Source organism: Crocodylus siamensis, chromosome 9 (genome assembly GCF_052110815.1).
Source record: "Crocodylus siamensis isolate JL-2025a chromosome 9, ASM5211081v1, whole genome shotgun sequence".
NCBI classification, from domain to species: Eukaryota; Metazoa; Chordata; order Crocodylia; family Crocodylidae; genus Crocodylus; species Crocodylus siamensis.
The window spans coordinates 59,488,395-59,500,792 of NC_143403.1; the positions used below are offsets into that span (position 1 = coordinate 59,488,395).

Sequence of the window (12,398 nt, forward strand, 5' to 3'; positions counted from 1 at the left end):
TGCAACTATAATCTAGCTCCTTTCCATTAAGTTGGGTAGGGAGGGATTTGGGAGATCCTCTAATCTGATCTCCACTCACAAATGCAGGATTCTTCTGTTCTCAAAACCTTGCCCTGAATTATACAGCGAGTTGGCAGAAGGGTCAGGAACACGCCCCAGGTCTCTGGGTCCCAGGCGGGCGCATTAAACACAGGACAACACCTTCTCCCCTCCTGCCGTGTTCGTTGTGTGCCTCAGTAAGGGGGACATGAGCCTGCGGTTCACGGGTGGGCAAGTATTGCAGCCCGAGGGCCACTTCGGGACTCAAGTGAGCTGTCCCGGGCTGGATCAGCACCCCGCCGCCTACCCCACAGTCTGCCCCCCGATCGTGGCCCCAACGTGGGCCCCAGCCCCGCACTACCACCACCCCGTGAGCCTGGCCCCAGCCGCGCACCCTGCCCGCAGGAGCAGAGTGGACAGACCAGGGTGCCCAGGCAGCAGCTAGGAGCTGTCACCCCTCGGGCCCCTAGGAAGCGAGTCGGGACACGCGCTGCCCCGCAGGATCACGCCAGAAGCCAGGGCACCCCCCGCAGACCAGACACAACCCCTCCGCGGGGGTCCCGCGCCCGCGTTCTGGCCGCTGGGGGGGAGGGGAGGCGAAGGCGGAGCGTCCGGGACACGCGCAGGGCAGGCGAGGCCACGCCCCCGCCCGGCCACGTGACCCTGCCCCGCCCGTCACGTGACCCACCCGCCGCTGCGGCTGTGAAGTTACCGCAGTGCCCTCGGCCCCGCCCCCCTCCGCGCGCGCCCCCGGCCCCGCCCCCCGCCCCCGCCCGTGCGCGCGCCCTCGGCTTCTCACAGCGGCGGCGGCGGCGGCGAGCCGGGTTGAGTCGGGTTAGGTCTGGTCCCTCGGAGGCCACGAGCCGCCCGGGCAGTGCCGGCTACCGCGGCAGCAGCGCTCCGGTCGCCGCAGCGGCTGCCGGCGCGGACAACATGGCGGCGGTGTCGGGGGCCGCGGCCGCGGGCGGCGCCGCCAACGCGGGCGGCCCCGAGATGGTGCGCGGGCAGGCCTTCGACGTGGGGCCGCGCTACACCAACCTCTCCTACATCGGCGAGGGCGCCTACGGCATGGTCTGGTGCGTGTTCCCGGCCCGGCCGTGTCTCCCATCAGGACGGGGCGCGCCCAAACCTGCTCCGTGCTCCCCTCCCCGGGCGCAGGTGCGAGGTCCCCGCGGCTCGGCCGGGCTGGGGCTCGGCCCTGGCAGCTGCGGGAGTAACCTGGGGCCTGCGGAGCCCGGGCCGCGCTAGGCGGCCTCGCCTCCCCGGGGGGCTCCACGGTCCGCTCCGCGGGCCTCTGCCCCTTGCAGGGCTGAGTCCGCCGGGCAGAGCAGGCCTCGGCCGGGGTTGCTCCCTCCCTCGAGGCTGCCACGGCTCGGGGCTCTGGTTAGCCTGTTTTGGTGCCTTTCTGCTGCGCTAGTGCGGGTGTCCCCGGTACACGTCGGCCCGAAGCACCCGAGAAGGCACGTTCATGCATTTGTGTTTGAAAACAAGGCCGGGAGGATACTTCTGTGCATCGTCCCGCTTATTTTGGAAGGAGGAGGGCAGGGGTGGGGGGGTGTCACAGGAGCCGTTTATCTTCACCGCGGATAGGATATATTTGGCTACTGAAAAGCTGCAAGAAGTGTCAGGAAGGATGCAGCCCTCTGGCAGTTGCATCCTTTTTTTTTTGATAAGGCAAATGAGCAGCCTTTGGTTAATGGGCAGAAGTAGGGAAAATGCCCCTGCCTTTCTGGTCTCTGCTGTGTGAAGGGGTTGCACATTTTTCCAGATGTTCAGCTCTTCCATCAATCCTAGGAATCTGAGGTTATACCGTAATTAAAAAATAAATAAAAATGTGCAGCTTGTTTATGTTTTCTGTAAGTGGATGTTAGATTGTCTCTGTTAAGTTAAGAATACTAATTCTGGTGGCTCTAAAGCAGGGGGTGTTGGGTAGTATGGGGTGGTATGTGTGCAGGGTGTATCTTCCTTCTGGGCTTCATAATTTAAAGCAAGTGCTCTAGGGAGCATTGTGGTTTTTATTTAATTGCTATTCTTTGGTACAGTCTCAAGTGTGAGAGGACGTGGAACAAAGTCTGTCAGTTTGTGTTGTGTACTTGAGTAGGAAAGCATTGGATTGCACATGTCCTAGTGGGGTGCCATAGCAACTGCAGTATTTTGGTAGCACATAAGACATAAGCTACTATGTATTTAAATAAGATTTACTTTCCAGTTACAGAAGTTACTGGTTGTACAGATTGATGCTAGATGTGTCATGGTTTGCTTTGCTGGCAAAGCTGCATGTGCAGTTCCCGCAGTTCAGAGCTGCAGAGGCCTTTTCAATTTAAGGGGGAGTTTTCTATTGTATTGCAAGTAGATTTATCTATTTTTTAATGAAGAGTTGTGGCTTTTCCAGTCAAGAAAGTCCAACTTAATATATTAAATCTGGCAATTGCAGTTATCTGTATATTGCGCTGTGTGGTTTCTTAGTGTGGAAATGTCAAGTAATTTTGACTCTTACAACTCTCCAGGGTATAACAGAAAATACAGACCAAATAAGCCATTTGCTTGACTGTTCTTCCATTCAAGTTGTCTTTAATACGGAAACCCTTAGGTAGTCAAATGCCTGCCTTTATCTCAGTTGTCCACAGTCCACGTTTTGAGTAGAAGCAGAGTAAAAATAAAATTACTAGAGCACTACATGGCACTCAGGGTGTGCTTTTTCAATATTAGAGCAAATAAAGACTTAAAATTATGTCTTGTTTTGCGGGTTAGCATTAGAAAAGATTAAGGCAGGGGTCCTTTACACTCAACCTTTGTAGCCTTCTCAGGCTAGATTTCTTTTGCCACCTGCATTCTGTGCCTTGACTCTAGAGATCAGATTCTGTCTTGTGTTGCATTCCCACTTAAATGATGTGTTGTGAGAGATTAGGATATGTCCTTGTTTCTAGGACAGCACTCCAGGCTCTGCCCCTCCTGAAATGGTCTGTTGACAGGGGTTAGCCACTTCATAATTACTTTTTCTTTTCTTGCTGTTTGTTTTCAATCCTTTTACGTAATAAAGACAATTATGAAAGAAAAAACATGGTGCAAACAAACGAAATGCGAGAGTTAACTAAAACCCTAATTAATTTCCAGGATTGAAATTTGAAATTGCTTGAGATATGTCCCAACAAATAAGAATATATATAACTAACTACTGCATTCAGTCTAACATACATACTGTTTTATCTGTTTTTTTTCCCCTCTTTCTAGATATGCTCTTCATCTTAACTTTTTTTTGTCTGGGTTAGTCATTTAACTGAATGTTTGAAATAATATTCATTTTTTGGAAAGGGATAGTTAATATCAGTGTTGTGGGTTTTTTACTTTGCCTTTTAACCCATTGTTCCCCATCAGAATTTCTGTGCACATGGAGTATTGGAGCAACAACAGATATAATACATATTTAAAAAAACCCATAAGTGAATGCAACTGTGGACTAAATGATCAGATCTTGTACCTATCTCAGGTTCCCCGCTGTGTCTTTTGAGTCATTGATAACATTGTTTAGCTACAGTATAAAGGTTAAAATAGGCTAGTTAAATCTTTACAGCATAGCTGTTTTTGATGTGACATGACTTAATGGCAGTTTTGATTTTAGGCTACTCTGCTTCCTGCTGCTCCATCAGAATTAACCTTATGGGAGAAGTTATGACGAACTGTCCGGTTAAATTTTAATATACCTATTGTTCCTCTTGAAAAGCCTATTCATAAACTGATTTAAAACTGGAAAGTTAATGAAGAAGCCACTTCCTAAAATAAGTATTTCCTCAAAAAGGGGAAAAGTAGGAAAATTGATTACACTGATGTTTTTGTGAAAATGCAGAGCTCTCTTTTACAAAAGGTGGTGTCTGTAATGTTTGTCTTGCCTGTAGACCAGAATGTTTCAAATAGGTAAGGGTACTTTAGTCAGTGGGTTTGGAGGTAGATTTCCAGACCTATTTATGCTTGCATGGTACAAAGGTAGCTGAAACCACTTGCAGTTTTTCTGGCTGAACCTTTGCTTATACGAGGGAATACCTAGTAGAATTAGGACAGTAGTAATGACTCCTGTACCTCTCTTGTAGTTTTGAGGTCCCACAGTGGGGATGGCTTGAAAAGCGAAGTCTTTATGTTAAGAAAAGTGAAATACGTGAGTAGAAGTACTTAAACATCTGAAAAGATTGTATTAGTAAATGTTCATAATGCTATTAATGTAGCCGCATGCTCTTCTGAGCTGCTCAGCTAAAGAATATGGAGAAACAAGACTTCTATTTAGAGCAGAAAACATAATATAGTTCTGTGCAAACTTGAATGAATGGTAGTACACATGAGAAGTAGTAAAGAGTAGTTTATATTGGACAGCTTAAATATGGAATCAGTATGGAACCTCCCAGCGAGTAATATTCCATGGGGTTTTTTTTTTAATCAAAGATAGTTGTGTTGCTATTTGTTTAGAACAGTAGCTACAGACATCATCAGGTTTGTGATAGTGGTTGTTTCCAGATGTTGCATAAAACATGAAACTCCTGCATAGGAATGCTTTTGCTGTTTTACGTAGACCAGAAAGAAAACATAGTCAAAATATTAGTCAAAAGATACAAAAAAAGCAGCAGTATGGAATTTGCAGGTTGTGTGTCTCCCATCTTTCTATCTTCTGTGTCTTTTTTGAGAATGAGAAATTGAGAATTCAGTTTTTGCTCTGCTACGATGCCCCTCATTTGTCTTTATCCTCTACCTTTTGGTAATCTCCTCTTTGTAGTACTTGCCTCCTGGCAAGGTGAGGCTTTGGCCAAGAGAGAGCTCCTTGAAAGGTATGGATCATCACCCTTTGGTTCCAATTCCTGCATTTTTCCAAAGCCCAGGCCACTTTTCTAGAACCATGGGAACCAAAACTGATGATTTTAATGCTTCTTTAAGTTCTTTTGATATGCTTTGTTTTTTAATTCATTTCAGTGTAAGGCTTCTTGTAAATTTTATGGTTGCTATTGACAGGCAATTCTCTTTCCTTATATTCTTGAATTATGTACATCTTGTGATTTGTGACGATTTTCTTACACTTGAGCTTCATATAGCAACTTTAAGGTATGCATTTAATTTACATCTTTGGTAGTGGTGATATGACTAGAACTGAAAAGTGATTGTGCAAAGACTGTGCTTATCATCAAGAATCCAGGTTTTCAGTTTGCTGCAGAAAAACTTGGAGTTTCTCCTTTTTAAAATCAGTGTGTAATGGTTGTTATCATCTTGTCTGTTGTAATTGTGCAGGTACAGTGCAAAAATACAGCCTGTTTGTTCCCAAGTGCCTGGCACCTGTTGCTCTGTTGAAGCCAATGGGCTCAGACTGCCTGATTAGCTTTAAAAATTAGGCCCAAAATTTATTTGTGAAATAATAACATGCTTGCTTCCTGAACAAGTAAACTACTAGAAATGGGTACCTACTAAGTCTTAAACTTTTTTGCTGAATTAATAGGAATTGGGCAATTGTTCCATGCTGCTATCTGAAAGAGAATTTTCTTCCCTCTCACATCCCACAGCTTTATCAGAAAATTTGGGATTTTTAAACAGAAAAATCAGAATTTGTGCTAATCATGCATACTATAGATGGATCTTAAAACATAGGAATTATGTGTCTCTTGTGTATTCTGTATAACATTTCTGAATGCCATTGTTTGATTGGTGTTTGCATCTCAGATGCAACATTTCTTTTTAAAGAAATTGTTTAAGAGTTTATAATTCTCAACCCCTCCCGCCCCTTTCAGTTCCCACACAATACGTGTTTTGTTTAGTATGGGGAAACTTTCCCAGTGGGCTGATTAGCATTTTGGGGGGGGGAGGAAACAAATATGCCTCTAATGACTTGTTTTTAATACAGTTTAGATTCAGGCTTGGTTGTCTCTTTGCTGAAATTCATTGCGAGGGTCAAGGGCTTTCTATACAGAATGCTTTGTGTTTAGATCCTCTCTTTCACCTGAGTTGCAGGAAAGGCAGTCGTCATAAATGAGTCCCATATTGTTGTGGCTTCCATCTAGTCATGTACTACGCTAACTGAAGCTTCTGTGTTGTTTTGAGGACTAGCCTTAGGTACTGAAAGGTTCATTGCAGTAGTCTGGCCTTGGCATGATGATTATAGAACATAATATGGTGAGTTAGCATCTTGAAGTAAAGAGTAACATTTCTTAGCAGGTATTTATTTAATATTTCTAGTTAACTGTGGCTTGTCAGGGTCCATTTGTAGACCCTATAGTTGATTTTTCCTGGAATGAATGAATGGAACAACTTTAAAGCTTTTTCTGTCTACTCCTTTTTGATTTTGTAGTAGTCATTGGTCACACATATATGTAATAGTTTTGAGTGGGATTCTCAGCAGCATTAATGAATCACAAGTCCCATATTGTATGACCACATCTGAAAATACCATCCATGAAAGATTGCAGGTCCTATTAGATTTTCTGATAAAGAGGACTAATTCCTACATGAGACTTGGTAATATTTCTTTGCCATGACCAGGTCTGGGACCTGCCTAAGATGTATAAACCTGAAAGGTTTAGATGTCAGTTTTGGTGTGCCACACCTTCTCAGGAATTCTTTCCAGCAAGCGGAGTTTAGAGTTTTCCTAGTATTAAAGAATAGTTGGCTTAGTACAGGCCAGATTGATTCTTGAATCTTGGTTTTCCTGGAGGAAGGAAAGAGGGCAAAATGGTTGGGGCATGTATAAAAGCCTTAATTATCTCTGGCAGTAATGATTTTTGGACACTTCTTACTGGCTCTTGCTGGTTTGACGGGCTATAGCTTTCATTCAGCTGTCTAGGTGGGTTTCCATACTTATGACATGTCCCAGTTGTGAAACTGGAAGAAACTCGGTTACAAAAGTTGGCTATTTTTCCTTTGCTTTCACACAACCTCTGAATGTACAGAGGCTGTCTTTTAAAGCAGTTGATCTTGTTTTCAGATGCTAAAAGCTTTTTTTTATAATGGATTTTAAACTTAATCAAGGCAATCTGAAGTTAATCAAGCTACTCATCACTTGGGATAATTCCCATGGTTGTGTGCCTTTGGGTGACATGGTAGAACATGATTTCATGTTCTTCACAGCTGTAGCATAAACACAGAGGAATGTTTTTGTTTCAGCTAATCACATTTCAGTCTTCTCCCATTTCATTTCTGTCTCAGCCCCTGGTTAATCACACTGAGGAGGGAGAAAGCTTCTAATGGTCAGAGCACTCACTGATGGCTTTGCACATATAGGAGATTATTTTGGCATCTCAGTTAGTCACACGTCAGTTGAGAGGCAGGAATACAAAGCAGTTTCTGTGTTCTTTGGAGCTCTTTGCACTTCAGTGATGGATGGATTTTGTAGGAAGACCTATTATAGAAATTCTCTTGTACCAAATTTTAATTGAATATTTCCATGATGATATTTTTGGTTTACAATGAACTTCATTTTATATATAAGCAAATGATAAGAGTTATTTAATAGTACCTAGAGCTATGGGGGGGGAAAAAAAAGGGTGGGGGTTGGCAAATGCCTTTTCAGGACCCTTTAAAATATTGAAGTAAATAGTTTGGATTTTTCTCAAAATATAAAAAAAATACTTTGTGGTAAAGTGATTAAAATGCAAGGTAAAATTTGTGTGACATGGTAAAAGTCATTTAACCTTTTTGTGCATTTATTTTCAGTATTGGCAACTTGCAATTAGACTTACAGTTTATAATATGTAATTAGTTCATCTCCCAGTTTTCCTTTTTCTCTAAATTAACAGCTGTCACTGCTTTACCTTGCATTCTGCTTAGTTGGAAAGCTAGTCATTTCCTTTATGTTGGGTAATGATGTTGTATCCTGAATTAAGCTCTAGGAAGTAGTTTTGAGCACTACAAATTGCCAGTCCACCAGACAACTTCAGTGAATTAACCCAGCTGTATGCTTGCATGTCTTTGGAATTTGATAGCCCATGAAACAAAGTGAAATATTATTTAAATCTTAGATTTTGTTCCTGTACACCTGATGCCTTTACAATAGTGAAATATCATTTAATGTTGGACAGTATGGCCAGCCTGTCTCTTAAATGTGTGTTTTGTGGTAATGTACTAGGCAAATCAAATAACTTAGTATATACTGTTTGACTGAGTTAAAATATATTGTTGTATCTGATAGTTTTAGGTGAGGAGGGGGGAAAGAAGAAGATGGGGAGTGGGAGTGGGAATCTACTCTAAGATGACGTGCGTGAAATCTGTGTACAGCAACAGTAAAAGACATTTTTGAAATAGTGTTTGGCAGACAGTGTGACACTATTTGAAGTGTGTAGGTAATCTTGGTTTTGCATATGAGAGAAGTGGCAGTTCTGTCGCAGCTAATTCAATAGAAATGACTAGTGTCCTTGGCCATGCTAGTCTGACAGACTGCTTAGATGGTGTTGATGTTTGAACTCTTGATCTCTCTGGTTATAATGGAGATGGAGAGAGCCTAAGGGCTCTTGTATTTCAGAATATTAAATGAAATTTATAACATAGTGCATATCTGTACTTTTCCTTAAAGTGTACTGTAGCTTCCTATTATAGTGAGAAGTGAATATGGAACATTTAAAAAAGACTATGTGGAATAATAAAGATACTACAGTTAGTTATTTGGTTTTGAATGTATAATTCAGTTAGAGAATTAAAGCAAACATAATCTTACACGCATCCTCTTTATAAAGCTCCCTTTGAAACTAACAAGCTGTGTAGTGCTGTTTCACAGGGATGTCAGAGTTGTTCCTGAAAATGGTAGACACAAAAAGAAATATAAAAATCTACTGGCTGAAGATAGAAAAGATGGATGGGTATGGGGATAGAAAAAGTAAAGAACACTTTTGCTATAGCTCTGTGCATACCTTCATAGACTGCCTTTGCCAGTGCTCATTGTTTTTTTCCCAAGGGTTTACAATAATAATAGTTATGAAACTGACTGGTATCTTATTAACTTTGCTACTGCTTGTCAAAGTTCAGAGAAGCAAAAGAGCCAAAGGAGTGAGAGAGAACTGAGGAATTCAGTACCTTATTTAAGAAATTATCTTCATGACTATAAGGACCAAAACCACCAGCTTTTTGGTTTTTGAAATTCTGCAGGTATAGATACTTCAAGCTTTCAATGAAAGACAAAAACAAGTATCAAACTTAGGAGAAAGAGGACTTGTTCAAAATAATGTGGAAACAAAAATAAAGAAATTTAAAATATTCTAAACAAGGAGAAGCAGGAAAGCAAGGAATAAACCAATATAACTAAATAGCAAAGTTCAGGAGATTACTCAAATTGGAGACTGTTCAGAAAATTTAAGGCCTAGTGAAATAAATTGAAAGGAATGCAAAATACTGCAGACAAAATAAGTGAAATGTTAAGATAGAGTTTTAGTGGTAAATAGCTAAAGGTAAAGCAGAGAAAATAATATTAAGACATTAAGTTTTTGAGAGCTTTGCATTGGTCTTAACATGGTATTGAGAAGAGTTACCCTTTTCTGGTAACAGTAATGAGGTATTATTGGAGATGGTTTCAGAATCTCGTTTTTTTAGTTGAGTCTTTTCTAAGAGAGAGATTAAAAAAATTAAGCTACCATATTTAGTCTCAGTACTTTTGATAAAGTATAAATATACTATTTGCAAGACAAGATCTGAGGAACTAGACAAGTACTGATTTCTTTTTTTTTTTCCTTCTGCCCCTGGTTAATGGGTTAATATTATTCATGTATTGCTTGGAGTGGGATGTGATGGACTATAACAAGGTAATTTTTGTACTAGAAAACTTGCTTTCATAATTTATTAGGATTAATAAAAGTCAATTAAAAGTACATAAGGAATAACTGATTGACACAATGTAAAGCCACACCAGAAACTAAAAAGAAATTAGGTATTCATGATGTGTAAGGTCTTAGATTAAAAAATGCCTAAGAAAGAAAAGCAAAATAAAGGCTACTGAGCAGCCAAAGGTACAAGATTGGGCCAGAAAGAACAAGCAAGAGATTGTATGCCTATGTAACATGGTGGTTACTAGGAAGAAGGAACCTATCTCCTTTTTTTTTTTTTTTCTTTCTTTCTTTCTCTGCTGCCAGGATTGCTTCCATTTTAATTGATGACTGTTTAATGCAGTGATTCTCAACCAGCATGTCACAGCACTTAGTGGTAACATGAGGTCCTTTTAAGGGTGACATGCAATATTAGCACTGTTAAGTATGCAAACACTTATGCACAATTCACAAAATAAACCAAGAGATTTAAAATACGAATCCAGAGTGTCAAAAACATTCTGACCTGTTTTGATTTTTGAGTTTGTTGCGACATAAAAATTGCTCTGCTATTTTTCCACAGAGGGGAAAAAATGAATAAAAGCTAAAAGCTGGTGAGGGGTACCAATCTAAGGAAGCTTGAGTACCATTGGTCTAATATCAAATGCATGAAGGGTCCTCCAAATAAGTGAGGGAGCTTCTGTAGCCTACTGACTGTGGCACTTAATTGGGAAGGAGAAGTCCTAGATTCTTGTCCTAGCTGTCAGGGCTCCTTGTGTTAATGCTAAGAGTGATTAGTGGGTACAAAAAGACAGCTCTAGGGTAGAGCTACATTCAGTGATGCATTGAGAGAAATTGGCCCTTTGCAGGATGAGTAAGCTAAAGTAAATCTTTGTCTTATTTAAAATGCAAATACTTACTACTTCAAGTTGTTCATGGTACTTTGTACGTGCAGTAAAGCAGAATTGAACAGATATGTAAATAGATGCATGTACAAAGACTCATGGAATGCACATTCCACTTTCTGCTGGCTCAGTGCAGAAAGCTATTGCTACACGATAGAAAATCTCATGTTTCATGGCACTGGGGCAGTAAGTTTACTTTCAAGTAAAATGCATTCTCATTTTAGAGACTGAATCAATATCTATCTTGCTCGTTAAATATATGGGCCTTGAACTTTGTATGAAGCATCCAATTATAAGATAAGATAATTTTCAAGAACTCTACTATTCTTTTAGTTGTACATGTTTCCCAAGCATCGAGAAGTCCAGTTTATCTATACTATGATGGTCTAGTAACCTGCGGGGAGGATATTGGAGGGAGAAGCTGCAATATATACCAAGAGATGATTTAGTTTTAGTGAATTTCTGATCTTTTATCCCCCTGGGTAAAATATCAAGTTATATGGTACATGTATGGTTCCCAAAGGTGTATAACATTTACATAGTTGGAATAACTAGAGCTTCAAGCTTATACTTTTTCAGAATACCAGTACTAGAGCAGGCCTCTTCCATATACTAACTGGTGTTCATGGCTTGCACAGGTAACAGTTTAAGGATGGAGCAAGACAGAAAATGTCTTAATACTACATGATTAGTTAAGGGTGCTCAATCTCTGGCCCAGGGAGGCTTGGAAACTGGCCCACCAGTTGAGCAATTTGGCAGTGGGGAGCAGTGGCAGTAATGCCACCCCTCCTCATTGCTGAAATCCCAAGCCCCATGGGAAAGGGCAGAGCTGGGCTACAACCCTCTGTCCACATGGCCAGATCAGAGCCAGGTAGCTGCAGCACTGTGTGTGTGTGTGTGGCGGGGGGGGACCCACAAACACCACTGGCAGTAGCGGCCAGCGACAGTCGTGGATCACCAGTGGTGCTGTCAGCGAGGGGGCACGGGAGGTAGCAAATGGTGACTGCCTGCAGGGGGTGCACCACCACACTTGGGGTGCATGTGCACCCACATGCACCCCTATGCATCACCAGTGGTGCAGCTGGATCTGGGCTGCCCCACCTTTCATCCCTGTTACTCTGTGCAGCTAAATGAGGCCCTGCTGAATCTGTTCTACTGAGTTATCAGGCACTGCCCATATGGTGTGCTGGCCAAAAAAAAGATTAAGCGCTAGGGCATTCTTATTTTTGTTTATCCTACTTGAAAGAACACATCAGTTTTGATGTTCTTGCTCTGCAAAAATGTCCGGTGCTCATACAAAATATTCTGCAGCAAGAACTATGATTTGATACAAGACCAGTGTAATGGCTATTATCTTCTTGTCGGTTGTAATTGTGCAAGTACAATGAAGAAATACAGCCTGTTCTTTCCCAAGTGCCTGGCACCTGTTGCTCTGTTGAAGCCAGTGAGCTCAGAGTGCCTGATTTTAGCTTTAAGGCCCAAACTTTATTTGTGAAATAATAAAGTGCTTGTTTTCTGAGTAAGGGAGATACTAGAAATGTATACCTGTTAAGTCTTGAACTTTTTTCACTAATTAGTGGGAATTGGGCAATTATTTCCATGCTACTATCTGAAAGATTATTTCTTCCCTCTTATGTCCCACAGCTTTATTTTTTTATTTTTTTAAAGGGAGAGGAAATTAATTTATTTTTATAATACATTT

General features: G+C 41.7%; 1 protein-coding gene across 1 annotated transcript in view; it reads left to right on the forward strand.

Annotated features, from left to right (window-relative positions):
• The first annotated feature begins 789 nt into the window (after positions 1–789).
• MAPK1 (mitogen-activated protein kinase 1) overlaps positions 790–12,398 on the forward strand; it is a 55,990-nt gene continuing 44,381 nt past the window's right edge. The window contains exon 1 of the mRNA XM_090062192.1: positions 790–1,115. Within this exon, the coding sequence (XP_089918318.1) occupies positions 973–1,115 (143 nt within the window). The 5' untranslated portion in view covers positions 790–972. The remainder of the gene's footprint in view (positions 1,116–12,398) is intronic.